This window comes from Ranitomeya imitator, chromosome 3 (assembly GCF_032444005.1).
Source record: "Ranitomeya imitator isolate aRanImi1 chromosome 3, aRanImi1.pri, whole genome shotgun sequence".
Lineage (NCBI taxonomy): Eukaryota > Metazoa > Chordata > Amphibia > Anura > Dendrobatidae > Ranitomeya > Ranitomeya imitator.
Genome location: NC_091284.1, coordinates 496,385,997 through 496,409,430, shown reverse-complemented (window position 1 = coordinate 496,409,430; position 23,434 = coordinate 496,385,997). Strand labels below are relative to the sequence as shown.

General features: G+C 44.5%; 1 protein-coding gene across 2 annotated transcripts in view; it reads left to right on the top strand.

Moving 5' to 3' along the window:
- Window positions 1-23,434, top strand: part of TGFBRAP1 (transforming growth factor beta receptor associated protein 1) — a 91,631-nt gene that overhangs the window by 61,451 nt on the left and 6,746 nt on the right. For both annotated transcript variants that reach the window (XM_069757639.1, XM_069757640.1), the window contains exon 10: window positions 3,805-3,964. In XM_069757639.1, coding sequence (XP_069613740.1) covers window positions 3,805-3,964 — 160 coding nt within the window. The remainder of the gene's footprint in view (window positions 1-3,804; window positions 3,965-23,434) is intronic.

Below are 23,434 nucleotides of genomic sequence, written 5' to 3'. Positions count from 1 at the left end.
TATTAAATGCATAAAGTCCCAAATGATGTACAACTAACTTTATCTATGACCCTTGTATGTTTCCACTACGATTCTGAAATCTGGTGCTATAAAGATTGCAGACAATGGAACTTGCTTTTTAATACAGCTTTGACATCTGTGTTGTTAATAACTGAAGCCACCTCGTAGTGCCAGGTCCATCGTGTTCATCTTTTTGAGGTCGAGTATTGCTGAATCCCGAGCTAGATTTCCCTTCATGCCACAAACCATATTTTTTCTATATATTTGAGGCATATATTTTCCTGTGTTCTACAAAAAACTGTATACTGTGTGACAGGGTCACTGGCAAAGTATGTGAGGGGAGATGTGTATCACGAAGATTGCTATCTTCAGTGATGTGAAACCCAGAAGTTTCTCTCCAGCATGTTCTGTACTGAGGAGTTAATCGGCTATCGGCCATGACAGGGTTGTGTTTTTTTTTGAGTGTAAGAGCTGGATGGGAGGACTACTCGCCATATTTCCACCTCAAGGGCATGGTTCAGCACTGAGTTTTTTCCTCTATCTGTGTGTCTGGAGGCAAAGTCTCCAGAGAAGTGCATATGTGAAACTGGGCTGGACCCTGAGCAGGCGGATCCCCGCAGGCACATGGACTGGGCTATACGTCTGGTTTGTTTTCTTGTTTTACCAGAAAGGCCATATTTTTATATTGAACTGTGCACTGGTTTATTCCATGTTTTAAATAAACCAGCAGAAGAAACGTTCCAGTGTCTACCTCTGTGAGCAGCTGAGTGAATCTCATTACGACTGTTAGAAAGGAATTCTTTTGGATCTTGTTGCAATTTATGCTAAGTTTAGTGGTCTAAAAAGTATAAATCTTGGTACAATTTTTTTTGGCAAGAGAGAAAAGATGTTGATTCATCTTGTTGTGTACTTTATCTTTTCAGTAAAAAGGCCTCAACTGTATGGAAAAATGATGTTCCATTTCTGTTACTAGCAATGTATTCCAAGGAATAAAAATCATGATGAAGGGGCTCAGACTTCTTTAAATATAAATTTAAAACACAGAATACTTTCCCTTAATGACATGGAAGAAAACTGTAAAGGGCAGAGCAACAAAAACATATTTATGAAAAGTGCCTAAATTTTGCACTGTATAAGAAAATGTTACTTGCAGTCTTAGTTTTAGACCTAAACAGTGGTTAACTAAAGTATTCACCCTCCTTCTTGGTTTTTTACCCATTTTGTTTTAACCTGTGTTAAAATATCTTTGTAATCCCATCTGTGTGTGATGCATCAGCACGAAATATTATAAGTTGGTAAAGTGAAGTGAGAAAATTATAGGCATACATTATAGGCATAAATTACCTTTATGGGATCAAATAACTAAAAATTGGCATTTGCATATGTATTCACCCCTTTTGCTTTGACGCCCCCCCAAAAAAAAATTCTGGCGCAAGCAATTACCTTCGTAAGTCACGTGCTCACATGAAAGGAAGTCCACCTGTGTGCAATCTTAGTGTCACATGGTCTGTCAGTATATACACATGTTTTCTGAAAGGCCACTGAGGCTGCAACATCATTAAGAAAGAGGCACCACACCAAACCTGCCAAGAGAGGGCCACCCACCAAATTCTCAGCCCAGGCAAGGATGACATTAATCAGAGAGGCAGCACAGAGACCAAAGGTAACCTTGCAAGAGCAGCAGAGATCCCAAGCAGAGACTGGAGTATCTATACATAGGACCACAATAAACCATACACTCCATAGAGGTGGCCTTTGTGGAAGTGTGGCCAAAAAGAAGCCTTTCCTTACAGAAATTGTAAGACTGGTTTTGACTTTGTCAAAAAATATGTGGGAAACTCCCCAAATGTATGGAGGAAAGTGCTGTGGTCAGATGAGGGCAAAATTGATTTTTTTGGCCACCAAGGTAAACGCTATGTCTGGCGTCAAACCAACAGCACTCATCACCCCCAAAATACTATCACCACATTGAAACATGGTAGTGGCAGCATCATGCTGTGGGGATGTTTTTTGGCAACAGGGACAGGGAAAACGGTCTGAGTCGAGGAGAAAAGTAATGGATGGTGCAAAATACAGGGATATTCTTGAGCAAAACCTTTTTCAGTCTGTCAGTGATTTGAGTCTTGGACGGAGGTTCACCTTCCAACAAGACAATGACCCAAAGCATAATGGTAAGGCTGCGTTCACATTTGCGTTGTTGGGCGCGTCGTCGTCGAGGCATACCGACGCATGCATCATGCACCCCTATCTTTAACATGGGGGGCACATGTTCATGCGCCGGTATGCGTTGTATTGCCTAAAGCAACACTGGAGTGGTTTAAGGGGAAACGTGTAAATGTTATGGAGTGGCCTAGTCAAAGACCAGACCTTAATCCAATTGACAATCTGTGGTCAGACTTTAAGATTGCTCTTCAGTGATAACCATCTAACGTGAAGGAGCTGGAGCAGTTTTGCCTTGAGGAATGGGCAAAAATCCTAGTGGCAAGATGTGGAAAGCTCAGAAACTTATAAAAAGTGACTTGCAGCTGTAATTGCTGTAAAAGGAGGCTCTACAAAGTACTGACTTTAGGGGGGTGAGTAGTTTTGCACACTGTTATTTTGTCATATTTGTTGTTTGCTTCACAAAAAAATAAAACCAAATGTTCACAGTTGTAGGCATGTTCTTTACATGAACTGATGGAAACCTTAACAAAAAAAAAACAGTGAAATTCTAGGTTGTGTAGTAACAAAACACGAAAACTGCCAAGGAGGAGTGAATTCTTTTAACAAGCCACTGTATATGATTTTGGTATGCACATGTTCATAAAATTTGTACAAAAGTAAGAGTTTGTGTACTTTAGCCCCCAATTTAAAAAAAAAAAGTACGGTATATAAAAATTTGTATTCAGATCCAAAATGAATAATTGAAATGTGGCAACAATTGTGGACCTAAAAATAAGGGCTGCATCTGTACATGCAAGTATAGTGTTCCCATATCAAATGTCACCCTATTGGAAGTGATTTTTTTTTGCCTCATATATTGTCGAAAATTTGTCATAAATGTGACTTGCATTTAGACACTCCTAAGCCACGTCAACTTTCGAGCTTTCAAGAGCAAAATTTTGAGCATGTTGAATGTTTATTCTTTTGGCTCAATCAGGTTACATAAACGTCTAATCTAAAATGCACTTGTTTCACGTTTGTTTTAAAGAAGCACTCCCACTAACGTTTAGTCAATAAATGTGTGCGTGCAGTGTGAGTGTATTCATATATTCACCTACCGCTGCTCTCTCCGGTGGCATCACTGCTCTGCGGACGGTCACGCTGTGCCCTGTGTAACCTGAAAGTGCCTTTTACAATGTAATGTGTCTACAGAGTAAGTTTATGGCACTCCATAAAGAGACTTCAATCTCCAGCACAGAGCATAGACTGAGCTGGATAGTCTTAGCTGTGGTGACATCAATGAGAAGCGGAGAAAAACAGCAGTGGACACCGGAGAGAGTAGCGGTAGGTCAGTATATTAACGCACACATTGCATGCACATATGCACACATTTACTGAATGAAAAAGCTAGTGGGAGTGCTTCTCTAAGCAATAAAATAGTCACCCTTTCTTTCATAAATATGCCGCAATACTTGGTGGGAGGTAAATACAAAAAAATGTGCTGTTGATGGATGTCACCTGCTGTGCCCACTCATTTATAGCTCCCCAATAATTATCCAATTATATTGACCCTCAGGCAGCTCTTTACAGATATTCTTCGCATTCTATGCAGTTTGTGCTAGTGCATTTCTTTAAAAGAGATATTTGCATTTTTGTGTACAGAAAGAAAAATACCACACACACCTGGCTGTGCTGTATCTTGAAGAAATCCTACGTGTGAAGTCCATGGAGTCTCCAGACCAGGCTGAGCTAGACGATCTGCGCCCGAGGTTTCAGAATCTCCTACAGCAGTCTGATCTGTATCGGGTCCTCTTACTTATCGGTGAGTGTGGGGCACAAGTTGCCAGAAGGCAGGAGGGCAGTGTGCGGGACAGATTAGGCCTGGGTGCATCCTCAAAGACAAAATGATTCTGTTTCCTGCCATTTCTGTATGTATTTTCTATTGTGTTAACTACTAAATGTTTTTTTCAAACAATTTATCTTATTAGTATGTAGTTTGTATGTTGATAAGCGTGTACAGAGTAGCTACATGTGAGGAGAGCCCACTGACAGTGACCACCCTGAATGCCCTTGCTCTTGTGGTATCAAGCCTGGTCCTCCTGCTTAGTACAGACGTTCAAGCATGCTATCTACATTTCTTAACTGCATTTTATTGGGAAAGATCAGCATCGGACTAAGTATTAGAGTATGTGCACCCGTCAGGATTTCTTGCGAATCTTTCGCGTTTTTTTAGCATTTTTTCGCTATAAAAACGCTATGAAAATACTTAAAATATGCATACATATGCATCCCATCATTTAGAATGCATTCCGCAATTTTTGTGCATATGTTGCGTTTTTGTCAGCGGAAAAAGACTCATCGCATGCTCATTATTTTGCGGATTTCCCACTATATTATTGCATCTCAGAACCTCCGTAAAAATCCGCAAAAAAACGCAAAAGATCCGCATGCGGATTTCTTGCAGAAAATGTCTGGTTTTGGTCAGGAAATTTCTGCAAGAAATCCTGACGTGCACACAGCCTTAAAATTGTTTTCTTTATAGGAATATTAAATAAGTTGCGGTATTCTAGAATGGCTGTTTTCTTTACAAACTTCCTGATTGGGCCATTTTCAGTTTTGCGCTTTGGTTTTTTCCTACCCTTCTTCCAAGAGTGATAACCTTTTTTAAGTCAAAGAAGCAATATGGAAAGTTATTTTTTACATGGTGAGCTGTAAGTTTTATTGGTATTATTTTGGGGTACATACAATATCTTAATTACTTTTTATTGCACTCTTTTGGGGGTGTTTTTTATTCTTTACTGTGTAAATCTTATAGGTAAATTAACATTATAATTTGATATATTAAACTTTAAACAACATGGCAAAACCAAATATTCTTATTTTAAAATAAAACAATTTTTCACTTTTTTTTTTTTAATGTTCATAAAAATTTCAACTTCTTTTAATAGTCTCCCTTGGGCACATAAACCTGCAATAAATAATTTGTTCCACTGCATTATATACGGTAATACATGAATCTGGGTTGCAAAGGGGAGGGCTAAGATGGATGTGACAGGCCCTGGCTGCCATGGCAACCCACCGTCACTTTGTGACTGCATGGCAGGGAAGAAGGGGTGATGGGTGTCAGACCGGAACCATCCTGCTGGATTTCAAAACTTGAATGCTGTTGTCAGATCTGTTGTTAGCTCTTGTGTAATGCTGCCAGCCCCCACCGTGAGTCAGTTCCATATTAATGTACCAGAAGCCTAAAGGTACCGTCACACTGAACGATGTCTTTCCTTTTTGTGACGTAGCAACGATATCGTTAACTAAATCGTTATGTGTGACAGCGACCAACGATCAGGCCCCTGCTGGGAGATCGTTGGTCGCTGGGGAAAGTCCAGCACTTTATTTGGTCACTGGATCTCCCGCTGACATCGCTGAATCGGCGTGTGTGACGCCGATTCTGCGATGTCGTCACTGGTAACCAGGGTAAATATCGGGTTACTAAGCGCAGGGCCGCGCTTAGCAACCCGATGTTTACCCTGGTTACCGTTGTAAATGTATAAAAACAAACACTACATACTTACATTCCCGGTGTCTGGTCATGTCCCTCGCCTTCAGCTTCCCGCACTGACTGGTGAGCGCCGGCCAGCCGTAAAGCAAAGCACAGTGGTGACGTCACCGCTGTACTTTACGGCTGGCGCTCAGTCAGTGCTGGAAGCTGGAGGCGAGGGACCTGACCAGACACCAGGAATGTAAGTATGTAGTGTTTGTTTTTTTACTTTTACAATGGTAACCAGGGTAAACATCGGGTTACTAAGCGCGGCCCTGTGCTTAGTAACCCGATGTTTTCCCTGGTTACCCGGGGACTTAAGGATCGTTGGTCGCTGGAGAGCTGTCTGTGTGACAGCTCTCCAGCGACACTGCAGCGATCGGCATCGTTGTCGGTATCGCTGCAGCGTCGCTTAGTGTGACGGTACCTTAACCCCTTCACCCCAAAGCCTGTTTTCACCTAAGTGACAGGGCCAATTTTTACAATTCTGACCACTGTCACTTTATGAGGTTATAACTCTGAAACGCTTCAACGGATCCTGGTGATTCTGACACTGTTTTCTCGTGACATATTGTACTTCATGATAGTGGTAAAACTTCTTCGATATGACTTGCATTTATTTGTGAAAAAAACAAAAATTTGTCGGAAATTATGAAAATTTAGCAATTTTCAAACTCTTAGTTTTTATGCCCTTAAATTAGAGAGTTATATCACATAATATAGTTAATAAACAACATTTCCCACATGTCTGCTTTACATCAGCACAATTTTGGAAACATAATTTTTTTTTGTTAGGACGTTATAGGGGTTAAAAGTTGACCAGCGATTTCTCATTTTTGCAACAAAATTTGCAAAACCATTTTTTTACGGACCACCTCACACTTGAAGTGACTTTGAGGGGTCTATATGACAGAAAATGCCCAAAAGTGACACCATTCTAAAAACTGCACCCCTCAAGGTACTCAAAACCACATTCAAAAAGTTTATTAACCCTTCAGGTGCTTCACAGGAATTTTTTGAATGTTTAAAAAAATTGAACATTTAACTTTTTTTTCACAACATTTTTACTTCAGGTCCAATTTGTTTCATTTTACCAAGGGTAACAGGAGAAATTGGACCACAAAAGTCGTTGTACAATTTGTCCTGAGTACGCCGATACCCCATATGTGGGGGTAAACCACTGTTTGGGCACATGGCAGAGCTCGGAAGGGAAGGAGCGCTATTTGACTTTTCAATGCAAGATTTGCTGGAATTGAGATCGGAGCCCATGTCACGATTGGAGAGCCCCTGATGTGCCTAAACAGTGGAAACCCCCACAGGTGACACCATTTTGGAAAGTAGACCCCCTAAGGAACTAATCTAGATGTGTGGTGAGCACTTTGAACCTCCAAGTGCTTCACAGAAGTTTATAATGTAGAGCCGTAAAAAAAATTTTTTTATTAATTTTCACAAAAAAATGATCTTTTTGCCCCAAATTTTTTATTTTCCCAAGGGTAAAAGGATAAATTGGACCCCAAAAGTTGTTGTGCAATTTGTCCTGAGTACGTCGATACTTCATATATGGGGATAACCACTGTTTGAGCGCTTGGCAGAGCTCGGAAGGGAAGGAGTGCCATTTGACTTTTCAATGCAAAATTGGCTGGAACTGAGATCGGACGCCATGTCGCATTTGGAGAGCCCCTGACGTGCCTTAACAGTGGAAACCCCCCACAAGTGACCCCATTTTGGAAAGAAGACCCCCTAAGGAACTTATCTAGATGTGTGGTGAGCACTTTTAACCCCCAATTGTTTCACTAAAGTTTAGAATGTAGCATTGTGAAAATTAAAAAATCATTTTTTCTTTCCACAAAATGATGTTTTAGCCCGCAATTTTTTTTTTCCCAAGGGTAACAGGAGAAATTGGACAACAAATGTTATTGTCCAATTTGTCCTGAGTACGCTGATACTCCACATGTGGGGGGGAACCACCGTTTGAGTGCATGGCAGAGCTCGGAAGGGAAGGAGCACCGTTTGAAATGCAGACTTAGATGGAATGGACTGCAGGTGTCATGTTGCATTTGCAGTGCCCCTGATGTACCTAAACAGTAGAAACCCACCACAAGTGACCCCATATTGGAAACTAGACCCCCCAAGGAACTTATCTAGATGTGTTGTGAGAGCTTTGAACCAACAAGTGTTTCACTACAGTTTATAACGCAGATCCGTGAAAATAAAAAAATATTTTTTTTTTCCACGAAAATGATATTTTATCCCCTATGTTTTTATTTTCCCAAGGGTAACAGGACAAATTGGACCCCAAAAGTTGTTGTCCAACTTGTCCTGAGAACGCTGACACCCCATATGTTGGGGGGAACCACTCTTTGGGCACACAGGAGAACTCGGAAGGGAAGGAGCCCTGTTTTACTTTTTCAAAGCAGAATTGGCTGGAATTGAGATCGGACGCCATGTCGCGTTTGGAGAGCCCCTGATGTGCCTAAACCCCCAATTATAACTGAAACCCTAACCCCAACCCTAACCCTAACCCTAGCCCTAACCCTAGCCCTAACCCTAGCCCTAACCCTAGCCCTAGCCCTAACCCTAGCACTAATGGGAAAATGGAAATAAATACATTTTTTTACATTTTATTATTTTTCCCTAACTAAGGGGGTGATGAAGGGGGGTTTGATTTACTTTTATAGCGTTTTTTTGGCGGATTTTTATGATTGGCAGCTGTCACACACTAAAAGACGCTTTTTATTGCAAAAAATAGTTTTTGCATCACCACATTTTGAGAGCTATAATTTATCCATATTTTGGCCCACAGAGTCATATGAGGTCTTGTTTTTTGCGGGACGAGTTGACGTTTTTATTGGTAACATTTTCGGGCAGATGACATTTTTTGATCGCTTTTTATTCCGATTTTTGGGAGGCGGAATGAACAAAAACCAGCTATTCATGAATTTCTTTTGGGGGAGGCGTTTATACCGTTCCACGTGTGGTAAAATGGATAAAGCAGTTTTATTCTTCGGGTCAGTACGATTACAGCGATACCTCATTTATGTATTTTTTTTATGTTTTGGCGCTTTTACACAATAAAAACTATTTTATATAAAAAAATAATTGTTTTTGCATCGCATTATTCTGAGAGCTATAACTTTTTTATTTTTCTGCTGATGATGCTGTATGGCGGCTTTTTTTTTGCGGGACAAGATGATGTTTTCAGCGGTACCATGGTTATTTATATCCGTCGTTTTGATCGCGTGTTATTCCACTTTTTGTTCGCCTGTATGATAATAAAGCGTTGTTTTTTGCCTTGTTTTTTTTTTTTTTTTTGCGGTGTTCACTGAAGGGGTTAACTAGTGGGATAGTTTTATAGAGCGGGTCGTTACGGACGCGGCGATACCAAATATGTGTACATTTATTGTTTTTGTTTTTTTTTTACATAAATAAATGGATTTATTGGAAAATGTTTTTTTTTTTTTTTTATTTGGGGATTTTTTTATTTATTTTTTTTTACACATTCTATTTTTTTTTTTTTTTTACTTTCTAACATTGGGACATCACTGTATTAGATCAGATCGTTGATCTGACACTGTGCATAGCACACTGTCAGATCAACGATCTGACAGGCAGCTTAGCTGGCTTTCCAGCGCCTGCTCTCAGCAGGCGCCGGCTAGCCAGGTCACTTCATGACCCGGAAGGAGTCCGGCGGCCATCTTGGATCCGGGGACTCCTTCCGGGTCACCGGAGCAACGCGATCTCATTGCGTTGCTCCGGTGGGAGAGCGCAGGGAGCCCCCGTCCCTGCGCGATCCCCCTCTATGCCGCTGTCACTACTGACAGCGGCATCAGAGGGGTTAAATGCCCGCGATCGGCGATAGCGCCGATCGTGGGCATTGCTGCGGGGTGTCAGCTGTCGTATACAGCTGACACCCGCACCCGATCACCGCGGCGCTCAGCGCGAGACCGCGGTGATCGGTGCGCCGTACTAGTACTGCTGCTGGCACTAATGCAGTGCCGGCAGCGCAGTACTAGTACGGCGCGTGTCGCGAAGGGGTTAATGCATGGACTGATAATAGATTCACCCTGGATGAAGCTATTGGAGAAACGTGTGTCTTTTTTTCTGGGTTAGCTAATGACCGAGCCATTGTGCGTTTGCTTTTTACTGTTCTCTCCATTTTTGTGCAGAATTTTAGTGGTATCTGTTGCTGATGTATGTAGGAGGGCATGATTTACAGACTACATTAAGGACTTGGACTTAATACTTTCCTTTACATTTGGAATGATATTGATTTACTGATATTGTGCACCTTGTCCCTATTTAAACTTACGGTATGTTGTCTTATGTATTAGTTCGTCCAGCTTCTCTCACACACTTGCTTTTGTGTCTGCCTTGTTGTATACAGTGGCTTGCGAAAGTATTCACTCCCTTAGCATTTTCTCCTTCGCCTCATTGGGGGACACAGACCGTGGGTGTATGCTGCTGCCAATAGGAGGCTGACACTAAGTGATACAAAAAAAGTTAGCTCCTCCCCTGCAGTATACACCCTCCTGCTGGCTCTCAGCTCCTCCCCTGCAGTAAACACCCTCCTGCTGGCTCTCAGCTCCTCCCCTGCAGTATACACCCTCCTGCTGGCTCTCAGCTCCTCCCCTGCAGTATACACCCTCCTGCTGGCTCTCAGCTCCTCCCCTGCAGTATACACCCTCCTGCTGGCTCTCATCTCCTCCCCTGCAGTATACACCCTCCTGCTGGCTCTCAGCTCCTCCCCTGCAGTATACACCCTCCTGCTGGCTCTTGGCTCCTCCCCTGCAGTATACACCCTCCTGCTGGCTCTCAGCTCCTCCCCTGCAGTATACACCCTCCTGCTGGCTCTCAGCTCCTCCCCTGCAGTATACACCCTCCTGCTGGCTCTCAGCTCCTCCCCTGCAGTATACACCCTCCTGCTGGCTCTCAGCTCCTCCCCTGCAGTATACACCCTCCTGCTGGCTCTCATCTCCTCCCCTGCAGTATACACCCTCCTGCTGGCTCTCAGCTCCTCCCCTGCAGTATACACCCTCCTGCTGGCTCTCAGCTCCTCCCCTGCAGTATACACCCTCCTGCTGGCTCTCAGCTCCTCCCCTGCAGTATACACCCTCCTGCTGGCTCTCAGCTCCTCCCCTGCAGTATACACCCTCCTGCTGGCTCTCGGCTCCTCCCCTGCAGTATACACCCTCCTGCTGGCCCCCAGCTAACCAGTTCTTGCTTAGTGTCTGTAGGAGGCACATGGGTCTGTTTCAGACCCCAACGTTTTTATTTTATTGTTTACTTTTTTTATTTTTTAATTAACGGAGTGAAGGGGGCGACGGTTCCGTTCAAGGTTCCGATCTCCCCCGAACCATCAACAGGCGAGCACGGCGAGTGTACCTCCCCGTACCCTTTCCTGCGACGTGGGAAGCCATGCCTGAGCTCACTTCAGGGGCGACGGTTCCTTCATGGTCCCGATCTCCCCACACCAGCAGCAGGCGACCACATGGAGTGTCGCCTCCATGTATCCTCTCCTGGAGCCAGGCCTAATGCCGGACAACTGGCCCTGTCCACCCGGGGACTGAACTCCGTGGCTGTACAGAGGCCCCTCTCTATGGCGTCCAAGCAGCCCCCACTGTCCCACCACTGTGAAGCGGATGGCACAAGGAGGCGGACGGTTCCTCTCCACCTCCCTAACAAATGGATGATGGATTGAGGCTTATCCCTGCACCGTCCACGCTGCACAGAACAGCGCTGAAACCCACATCCGCGGCGGCTCCATGCCAGGACGCGCACCAATGGTGAGTGGATCCATCTTCAGAGGGATATTCTCATGCTGACAGGCAGCCTCAGCCACTTCCCTGTGGCCCACCTCTCTGAGGTAACGCTCTGGATGGCTGCAAAAATTTAGTCCCCGGCTTCGGCCGATTTGTAGGCCACATCCTGGAAGTCTTGCCTGGAACGACCCACTGGTGACGTCCGCCGGTTACAGAAATTTAGGCCCCGGCTTAGGCCTATTCAACATCGTGTCTGTGGCTTCGCCCCCCAAATTGGCGCTTCTCGCTCTCTGCGAGATTTTATCAACTCTGCAGCTCCCGGTGGCCATCTTGGTCCACCCGGCCAGCTCACACTGGGGTGACAGTATTTTTGCATTAAAGGGGCACATCGACTCTACATCAGTACCCGGGTAAGGAAGTACCAGGCGCATGACCAGTATTTCCTGGTCTTAAAGGTGCATGACCAGTATTCCCTGGTCTTAAAGGTGCATGACCAGTATTCCCTGGTCTTAAAGGTGCATGACCAGTATACTCTGGTCTTAAAGGCGCATGACCAGTATTCTCTGGTCTTAAAGGCGCATGACCAGTATTCCCTGGTCTTAAAGGCGCATGACCAGTATTCCCTGGTCTTAAAGGCGCATGACCAGTATTCTCTGGTCTTAAAGGTGCATGACCAGTATTCTCTGGTCTTAAAGGCGCATGACCAGTATTCCCTGGTCTTAAAGGCGCATGACCAGTATTCCCTGGTCTTAAAGGCGCATGACCAGTATTCTCTGGTCTTAAAGGTGCATGACCAGTATTCTCTGGTCTTAAAGGTGCATGACCAGTATTCTCTGGTCTTAAAGGTGCATGACCAGTATTCTCTGGTCTTAAAGGCGCATGACCAGTATTCTCTGGTCTTAAAGGCGCATGACCAGTATTCTCTGGTCTTAAAGGCGCATGACCAGTATTCTCTGGTCTTAAAGGCGCATGACCAGTATTCTCTGGTCTTGAAGGTGCATGACCAGTATTCTCTGGTCTTAAAGGCGCATGACCAGTATTCCCCGGTCTTAAAGGCGCATGACCAGTATTCCCCGGTCTTAAAGGCGCATGACCAGTATTCCCCGGTCTTAAAGGCGCATGGCCAGTATTCCCCTATCTTAAAGGCGCATGACCAGTATTCTCTGGTCTTAAAGGCGCATGACCAGTATTCTCTGTTCTTAAAGGCGCATGACCAGTATTCCCTGGTCTTAAAGGCGCTTGATCAGTCCGAGGAGCCCTCCGCCGCCGATCCCAGCTTTATCCTCTAGTTCCCCTCAGTGGACTTCTTCACTGACCAATCCATGGTTCTCTGACCAAGAGATTGAATCCCTCTGTGTACCCTCTGTGTTTGGAGTGCTCGCAGGACCAATATACATGGTCCCTATCCTACATGGGAGCCGTCGGCTAGCAGGGGCCGCAAGTATTCTAGAAACGTGCAGGCGTCTAGAAACATACAGGCATCTAGAAAACGGAAGTTTTTCGTTTCCTGCTCCCTCACCAATGATTTGATGACAACAAGGCTCTGAATATGGATTGGATATTGCCTGAGCTTGCCAGAGCTTCAGAGACTAAACTCCCTCGAGAGCATTTGCCATTCAATTCGGATAAGCGATTCACTGGACAGAAGCCTCTACGTGGGATGCCATGCCTGGCCTGTTTTTTAAGGGCGACGGGTCCTTTAAAGGGCACCGATCTTCCCACACCATCAACAGACGAGCACACGGAGTGTCGTCTCCATGTTTCCTCTTCTGCATCCAGGCCTAACGCCAGACAACCTGTCCTGTCCACCTGGAGACCTGTACTCTGTGGACATTTAGAGGCACCCTTTTTGGCGTACGAGCTCCCCCCTCTGCATCACCACTATTTAGTGGATGATGCAAGAAGGCGGACAATTCCTCTGCACTTCCCTGTTAAGAGGTTGATGGATCGAGGGTTCCTAATTTTCATCTCTGCACCGTGAAAAGAGGAGATGGCAAGAGACTATGACCTGCTGGATGCAGCCGCACATTCTGCCACAGGGCAGATTAACCGGGTAGAATCTCCTGTGGTATACCTACCAGTATCCCTACCTGATGGGTCATCAATTAAAAATACCACAGACTGTCAGATAGCAAATCTGGTTCGTTCCGTCTTGCGGCTTCGGGTCCAGCGCTCTATCCTCCCTAGCGGCCGCATGGATTGCTAGAGTAATGGTCTCTTGGCTGGAGACCTTAACTACCTTGATTCACACCAGCAACAACTGGCCAATCAAATCCTTTGAGCAGCAGACTGACAAAGGATTGTATAAGGATTGTCCAGCACAGTCTAGATCTAAGGGATCTTGGTTCCAAACAGGGGTACGAAAAGTAAGATCGACCCTGGACCTCAAACTTCTAACAACCTTTGACATGGTCCTCCTTCTTTGGATGGAGTTCCTCCGCTCAGCCATTACTTCAACAGAAAAAGGTGCAGTTTCCGGCATCCATCGACATTCGGGTTGCGTGCCCTCTGCAAAAATTCCTTCGCCTTTCCATTCGTCAGCAGCATTTTCAAGTCACAACCTTGTCCTTCGGCCTTGCTTCCGCACCCAGAGTGTTCGCTCGGGTCATGGCGGATGTCATGTTTCTCTTGCACTCTAGAGGCGTGCTCGTCCTGCCCTGTTTGGTCTGTCTAGCCGCCCTTCCAGGACTACGCTGAGTCGTCTATATCTCTTGCGATACCTTCTCTCCTGGGCTGGCAGCTACACTTAGACAAGTTCTCCTCATTTCCAGCCCAGCAGATATCCTTTTTCAGGATGATCCTGCACACTTCTAGAAGGATGGTAATTCTTCCTCGAGACAAGGTCATGGCCCTTCAACAGGGAGCTCGTGCAAGGAGAGTTCTGAGGACTTGATTACTCACCCCCTCATTTCATTCGATTTGCTAAGAGAGTTCTGAGGAAAAATGGTGACGACAATGGAAGCGGTTTCCTTCGCTCCGCTCGTTTTCAGCAAGTCAAACAGACTTTCAGACAATAGTCTCTGAGCTCCTTCTTCATCCAGGGCCTTTCTCCCGGTTCAATGGTTATTAGTAACTACCAATGCCAGTCTTCTTCTCCCCATCATTGTTCTGGAGATCCGAACGGTAGTCTTACAGCAGGTCCACTGCCTTCGGTGGGTCACCCTATCCGAATTCAATTGGATAATGCCACGGCGGTGCCTTACGTCAGTCATCTAGCAGGTACCCACGGTCAGGCGCCATGACCGAGGTACCTCACTTTCTCTGATGGGCCGAAGTCTATTATTTGGTGATCTCGGCAGTATATATCCCAGAAGTAGAACTCTGAACGGCAAACAAATTCAGCCGTCAGGGTTCCGCCTCAAGTCAGTGGGAACTTCACCCCGAAGTCTTCCATCAGATCTGTCCTTACTGGAGCTCTCCAGTTATAGGTGGGATGACATCCAGACTGAAGGCCAATGTACTCGAGTTCGTGGTTCGGCCTCGAGATCCAAGAGCCATCGCTCTCCATGCTCTGGTTCTACCGTGGTACCAGTTTCCATAACTCCCCTTCCACTGCTTCCGAAAGCCTTTCGGAAGCAGGAAGGGGCCCCAGTGATCCTCAGAGATCCGCACTGACCACGTCCGTTTTTTGTTTGCGGAGCTAGTATCTTCTCACCTTATCGCAGCACAACTGCAAGTAGGGACTTTCTCACAGGGAGTTTTCACACGTAGTTCTTCCCTATCGCATACCGTTAGATCATTGGGACCTTATTATTCCTAGGAGCCTTACAGTAGGCTCATTTTTCATCCGGGCAGACTTTACTATCAGGGAAAGTCGTCCCGTTCTCCTCTGCGATATTCTCACTCTGACAAGTCTTCGGAGCTAGCTTCTCTGCTCTTTCAGACTTTTTTCCCTTATTACCTTCGAGGCAAGGTTGTCCTCAGGCCATCTCCATCCCTTGTTACCAAGGTGGTACTGTATTACCACTGTTATGGCTCCAGTCCACAAAATGGAATAAGATCCCCAATATTCTGGACGAAGTGAGTGCTCTGAGTAGGTACGTCTTGAGGACGGCGTCCTTCTGAAGGTTGGACGTTTTATTTGGGCTTCCTGACAGTAGAGGAAGGCTTCCTGACATTTTCAGGAAGGGTTTAGCCGTTTCATCGACCATGATAACATGGTGAATTCTTTTCACCATCCAGGAGTCCTTCCGTGCTAGATGTCAGCCTATCTCTCTGTCTATCAAGGGTCCTAGGCACCAGGCGTCAGCAGAGCACACCTGCAAGCTTGCGGATTCGTCCAGTCCGCATGCGTTCTTGAAGCACTATAATTCCCACACTTCCACATATGTGAGTCTGGGCAGCCGGACTCTGCAGGCCGCGGTGGCGCACTTGTAAGTAGCGGTTACACAGGGCCTGATCTATTGTTGTCCCCACCCAGGGACTGCTTTGGGACGTCCCACGGTCTGTGTCCCCCAATGAGGCGAAGGAGAAATAGGGATTTTTGTGTACTCACCGTAATATCCTTTTCTCCGAGCCATTCATTGGGGGACACAGCTCCCACCCTGTTATTAGCTTATGCTTGTTTTTTAGAATATGACATGCTATACGCTCATATATTGTTATTGATCTCCTACTGCTTTTGCACCGAACTGGTTAGCTGAGAGCCAGCAGGAGGGTGTATACTGCAGGGGAGGAGCTAACTTTTTTTGTATCACTTAGTGTCAGCCTTCTATTGGCAGCAGCATACACCCACGGTCTGTGTCCCCCAATGAGGCGAAGGAGAAAATGCTAAGGGAGTGAATACTTTCGCAAGCCACTGTATACAACAAGGCAGACACAAAAGCAAGTGTGTGAGAGAAGCTGGACGAACTAATACATAAGACAAAATACCGTAAGTTTAAATAGGGACAAGGTGCACAATATCAGTAAATCAATATCATTCCAAATGTAAAGGAAAGTATTAAGTCCAAGTCCTTAATGTAGTCTGTAAATCATGCCCTCTTACATACATCAGCAACAGATACCACTAAAATTCTGCACAAAAATGGAGAGAACAGTAAAAAGCAAACGCACAATGGCTCGGTCATTAGCTAACCCAGAAAAAAAGACACACGTTTCTCCAATAGCTTCATCCAGGGTGAATCTATTATCAGTCCATGCATTAAGGTACCGTCACACTGGAGACAGCTCTCCAGCGACCAACGATCCTGAAGTCCCCGGGTAACCAGGGAAAACATCGGGTTACTAAGCACAGGGCCCGCGCTTAGTAACCCGATGTTTACCCTGGTTACCATTGTAAAAGTAAATAAACAAACACTACATACTTACATTCCCGGTGTCTGGTCAGGTCCCTCGCCTCCAGCTTCCAGCACTGACTGAGCACCAGCCGTAAAGTACAGCGGTGACGTCACCACTGTGCTTTGCTTTACGGCTGGCCGGCGCTCACCAGTCAGTGCGGGAAGCTGAAGGCGAGGGACATGACCAGACACCGGGAATGTAAGTATGTAGTGTTTGTTTTTTTACATTTACAACGGTAACCAGGGTAAACATTGGGTTACTAAGCGCGGCCCTGCGCTTAGTAACCCGATATTTACCCTGGTTACCAGTGACGGCATCGCAGAATCGGCGTCACACACGCCGATTCAGCGATGTCAGCCGGAGATCCAGTGACCAAATAAAGTGCTGGACTTTCCCCAGCGACCAACGATCTCCCAGCAGGGGCCTGATCGTTGGTCGCTGTCACACATAACGATTTAGTTAACGATATCGTTGCTACGTCACAAAAAGGAAAGATATCGTTCAGTGTGACGGTACCTTTAGGCTTCTGGTACATTAATATGGAACTGACTCACGGTGGGGGCTGGCAGCATTACACAAGAGCTAACAACAGATCTGACAACAGCATTCAAGTTTTGAAATCCAGCAGGATGGTTCCGGTCTGACACCCATCACCCCTTCTTCCCTCCCATGCAGTCACAAAGTGACGGTGGGTTGCCATGGCAGCCAGGGCCTGTCACATCCATCTTAGCCCTCCCCTTTGCAACCCAGATTCATGTATTACCGTATATAATGCAGTGGAACAAATTATTTATTGCAGGTTTATGTGCCCAAGGGAGACTATTAAAAGAAGTTGAAATTTTTTATGAACATTAAAAAAAAAAAAGTGAAAAATTGTTTTATTTTAAAATAAGAATATTTGGTTTTGCCATGTTGTTTAAAGTTTAATATATCAAATTATAATGTTAATTTACCTATAAGATTTACACAGTAAAGAATAAAAAACACCCCCAAAAGAGTGCAATAAAAAGTAATTAAGATATTGTATGTACCCCAAAATAATACCAATAAAACTTACAGCTCACCATGTAAAAATAACTTTCCATATTGCTTCTTTGACTTAAAAAAGGTTATCACTCTTGGAGAAAAGGATTTTACGGTGAGTACACAAAAATCCCTATTTTTTTCTACCTCACAACCTGGAATTTCAGTTTGTTTGTTTTTTGTAGGGTTTGAACCAGTTCATGTGAAGAACATGCCTACAACTGTGAACATTTGGTTATTTGGTTTTATTGTGAAGCAATCAACAAATAGAACAAAATAACTGAATACTTCAGTGTGCATAACTATTCACCCCCCTAAAGTCAGTTCTTTGTAGAGCCTCCTTTTGCAGCAATTATAGCTGCAAGTCACTTTGTTAGGCTGCCGTCACACTAGCAGTATTTGGTCAGTATTTTAGATCAGTATTTGTAGCCAAAACCAGGAGTGGGTGATAAATGCAGAAGTGGTGCATATGTTTCTATTATACTTTTCCTCTATTTGTTCCACTTCTGGTTTTGGCTACAAATACTGATAGTAAAATACTGACCAAATACTGATAGTGTGACGGCAGCCTTAAAGTTTTTATGAACTTTCCACATCTCGCCACAGGGATTTTTTTTTCCCATTCTTCAAAGCAAAACTGCTCCAGCTCCTTCAGGTTAGATGGCTTCCTCTGGTAAACAGCAAACGTCAAGTCTGACCACATATTCTCAATTGCATTATGGTCTGGGCTTTGACTAGGCCACGCCAAAACACACGTTTCCCCTGAAATCGCTCAAGTGTTGCTTTAGTTGGTATGCTTTGGGTCATTGTCTTGTTGGAAGGTGAACCTCCATCCCATTCTCAAATCGCTGACAGACTGAAACAGGTTTTGCTGAAGAATATCCCTGTATTTCTCAACATCCATCTTCCCCTTGACTTAGACCATTTTCCCTGTCCCTGTTGCAAGAAAACATCCCCACAGTATGATGTTGCTGCCACCATTTTTCACTATGGTGAGTGATGGTGCTCTTGGGATTATGAGCGGTGTTGGCTTGACGCCAGGCCTAGAGTTTACCTTGATGGCCAAAAAATTAAATCTTGGTCTCATCTGACCAGGGCAATATCCTCCACACAATTGGGGAGTCTCCCAACTAGCCTTACATTTTCTGTGTAATTAACATCTTCTTTCTGCCACTCTAAAGGTACCTTCACACATAACGATATTGTTAACGATATCGTTGCTATTTGTGACGTAGCAACGATATCGTTAATGAAATCGTTATGTGTGACAGCGACCAACGATCAGGCCCCTGCTGGGAGATCGTTGGTCGCTGAATAAAGTCCAGAACTTTATTTCGTCGCTGGACTCCCTGGAGACATCGCTGGATCGGCGTGTGTGACACCGATCCAGCGATGTCTTCACTGGTAACCAGGGTAAACATCGGGTAACTAAGCGCAGGGCCGCGCTTAGTAACCCGATGTTTACCCTGGTTACCATGCTAAAAGTAAAAAAAAACAAACAGTACATACTTACCTACAGCTGTCTGTCCTCCAGCGCTGCGCTCTGCACTCCTCCTGTACTGGCTGTGAGCCGGAAAGCAGAGCGGTGACGTCACCGCTCTGCTTTCCGGCTCCCAGACAGTACAGGAGGAGAGCAGAGAAGCAGAGCGCAGCGCTGGAGGACAGACGGCTGTAGGTAAGTATGTACTGTTTGTTTTTTTTACTTTTAGCATGGTAACCAGGGTAAACATTGGGTTACTAAGCGCGGCCCTGCGCTTAGTTACCCAATGTTTACCCTGGTTACCGGCATCGTTGGTCGCTGGAGAGCGGTCTGTGTGAGAGCTCTCCAGCGACCAAACAGCGACGCTGCAGCGATTCGGATCGTTGTCGGTATCGCTGCAGCGTCGCTAAATGTGAAGGGGCCTTTACACATAAAGCCACCTCTATAGAGTCTACGGCTTATTGTGGTCGTATGCAAATTGCCTCTTCTGAGAAAAAGAGGACTTAACTCTATAGCGCCACCTGTTGGAAGTAGCGATCCTACAAGTCACAATCTTTTTCTTTTCTTTTCAATGTTCTTTTTATTAATTTTCAATAAAGAACAGATATACAAACATGTATAAAATACAAAAAACGGGAATATAACAGTTAATAGAACGACAATAGGAAAACTTCGAGTAAAAGCTCCTAGGACAACATAGAGCTTTGAGGTTACTCAGAATTTATGTGGGTAAGACCGTTGTATTAAGTGGATGATAAACAGTAGTCAATTGGAGGATATATAAATCCAGTATTAAACTAAGAGATAGGAAGAAGTTCCTGCAATCGAACATTAATTATGAACAGTTTAGAAATGCTGGTCGTCTGAAAAATAACACACAATTAAAAGAAAAAGAATATAGAGGAGTAAAGGAGGTAGAAAAGTGGGGATCTGATTTCAAGGATAAAGATGGGAAGGGGGAAAAAAAAGGGGGGGGGGGAAACACCTTGTTCTGCAGCTAGTTTTGTTTAAGGTAGGTCTTCATTTATCAAATGATTGTTAGACCTATAGAGGGCCCAGGGGTTCCATGTCTCTTTGAATATTGGGGTCGTGTGGTTCACGGAGGCTGCTAATTCAGCTATTCTGTGAAGTTGGTCAATTTTGGATAATAATTGTGGAAGTGTGGGTATTTTTGTTGATTTCCTGTGTGTCGGCACCAGAAGTTTAGCTGCCGCTATGATGTTGTAGGCTAAGGAAGAGGAACGGCGAGGTAGATTGGGGCATATGGGTAGATTTAAAAGAACAGACTCTGGTGTCAGTTTCAATTTTCTCCCTGTGATATCCAGGATAGTCGTCTCCACAAGAGTCCAAAATTGTTGTAGGATGGAGCAAGACCACCATAAATGAAAATAGTCACCTGTTCCTTCTTTGCATCTCCAACATGAGGTAGAGGTGTCAGGTTTCCAGATTCGGATTTGGGTTTGTGAAGTGTACCACCTGGATACTATTTTAAAGGAATTTTCCTGCTTGTTATATATGCTCTTTTTAAGCAAAGGTCTTCAGTCAGAAGAGTTTGATATAGAGTGGAAAGCGTTTTCGGTGGTTTGGATACTCTGGCGCATAGGGTTTCGAAAGTTGTGAGGGTTCGGGTAGTGTCGGAGTTGTATTGCATTATTCTCAGAGATTCTTTGAGGGCGGTGTACTGTATAAAATTAAGATTCGGTAGGCACGTTAATTCTTTAATTTCAGAGAGGGGCAGAAGCACTCCCTCCCCATATAACTGATCTATGGGTGTGTTTGGGCCTTTCTGGCTGTTATGTGCTTTGTCAGTTTTGATTGTGTGGGTTAGGACGTCTGAAAGTTTGAGTAGTGGTGATGAAGGGGGTATTAGTATGTTATGTACTTTCGTCCAGGTCCTGATGAGTGTTTGTGTGAGTGGGTTGGATTGTGAGGGGGTAGGTCGCTTCTTGACATAAGTCATCAGGAGCGATCTGATAGGAAGAGGTGAGAGCTCATTCGCTATCGTTAGCCACTGTTTATTTTGTGTGCCGCATATTAGGTCCACTGAGCGTGCCAATATTGCAGCGTGGTAGTATTTCCTGGCATCAGGTGCACCCATTCCGCCATTAGATTTGGTTAGTACTAGCGTGCGGTAAGTTATTCGTGGTTTGATATTTTTCCAGATATACCTGAGGAACAATGAGTTTACCTTAGCCAGGTAAGAGTCTGGGATGTGGATAGGAAGCATTTGAAACAAATAGACAAACTTGGGGAGTATTAAACTTTTTAATATATTTTTCCTCCCTGACCATGATAGGAATTGGTCTCTCCAGGATTGCATGGTAGTCTTAGCTTTGTTAATGAGAGGGTCATAATTAAGTTTAAATAGGTCTTTATGGTTTCTGGGTATCTTAATTCCAAGGTACGTGATGTATTGTTTGGGCCAGGTGTAGGGATATAGTTTTTTCAATTTAGCAAGAGTATGAGTAGGTATGTTGAGATCTAGGGCTTCTAATTTAGAAAGATTAACTTTAAAGTTTGCTAAGGTGCTATATTCCTCCAGTAATGACATCAAAGCTGGGAAGCTTTTGAGTGGTCTAGTCAGCAAAACAAGAAGGTCGTCCGCATAGGCCGCCGTTTTGTACTGCGTTTTCCCTATCTTGATGCCCTCTATTTCAGGGCTCTGTTGGATAGCACTTAGTAGGGGTTCCATCGCTAGCACGAAGAGTATTGGCGACAGGGGGCAACCCTGGCGAGTGCCATTTGAGATTGTAAACGTATCTGTCAGTGAGCCATTTATTCTAATACGCGCCTTGGGTTCTCGATACATACTCATTATTAAAGGAGTTAGTTGGTGAGGAAATCCAAAGCAGGCCAAGGTCTCTCCTAAGTAAGTCCAGTCCACCCTGTCGAAGGCTTTCTCCGCATCAGTCCCCAGGAGAACTAAAGGTAGTTTCCTTTCTCTAGCGTGGTGCATAAGGTGCAATATTTTATAAGCATTATCTTTCCCTTCTCTTCCCATGACGAAGCCTGTTTGGTTTAAAGAAATCAATGAGGGCAAAAATCCTGCTATTCTGCGTGCTATCATGCTTGCAAATAGCTTCAGATCCATGTTTAATAACGAGATTGGCCTGTAGCTACTGCATTGCTCTGGGTCTTTGCCATCCTTATATATTAGTGAAATCTTGGCTTCCAAGGCTTGTGTAGGGAATTGTTCGCCGTTCAATACTGAGTTACACATATTTAATAGGTGTGGGAGTAATACTTGGGAAAACCTACAAGTCACAATCAACCCTTTAACGAGTCTTGTAATATGACTTAGGATAAAAGCCAAATCAGTATCTCAGTTCGCAGACACGGTGTTTCGGGTTGTTGACCCTCGTCAGTGCGAAGCATGAGAACTGATTTGGATAGGTGTGGTCGTATGGACAGATACTCCAGTCTCTGCTTGAAAACTTAGAATCTCCTTTAGGCTTAACCTTGGTCTTTGTGCTGTCTCTCTGATTAATGCCTTCCTTGTCTAGGCTGAGAGTTTTGGTGGGCAGTAGTGATGATCAATTGCATTGTTGCTCGGGTCTCCCCTAGCACGCTCAGGTGGTCTCCGAGTATTTGTTAGTGCTCGGAGATTTAGTTTTCATCGCCTCAGCTGCATGAATTACGGCTGAGTACATGTGGGGGTTGCCTGTTTGTTAGGGAATTCCCACATGTAATCAAGCTGTCTAGTAGCTGTAAATCATGCAGCTGAGGCAACAAAAACTAAATCTCCGAGCACTAACAAATACTCGGAGATCACCCGAGCAACAATGCTATTCGCTCATCACTAGTGGGCAGCTCTTAGTTCATACATCAAATCTGAAACGAGTCGCATTCCCTGATACTTTTAAGGTTTTTCTCCAGGCTTTTTTCCTGTATATACCTGAGTGTTTAGAGCGTAAGAACTGCTGCTGGCACAAAGTAACCATATCTTGATGCCGTACCTTGCTGGCTTAGTCTGTATATATTGTTTGAACGGGCACCTACCTCAGAATGCCACAAGTTGTTCATCCACACAGACATTTTCACCTGTAGTGTATAATTTTGGAATCATCTCTATCAATTTATCCCGAACTTTTCTAATAGCGGCTAGTTATTAGAGAATTATCTGATGTTAGCAAATGACAATTTTTCTGCCTGGGCAGAAGGCTGCAAGTTCCAAATTACATTATTGTTTTTAAACTGACTTGCTTGTATCAGACT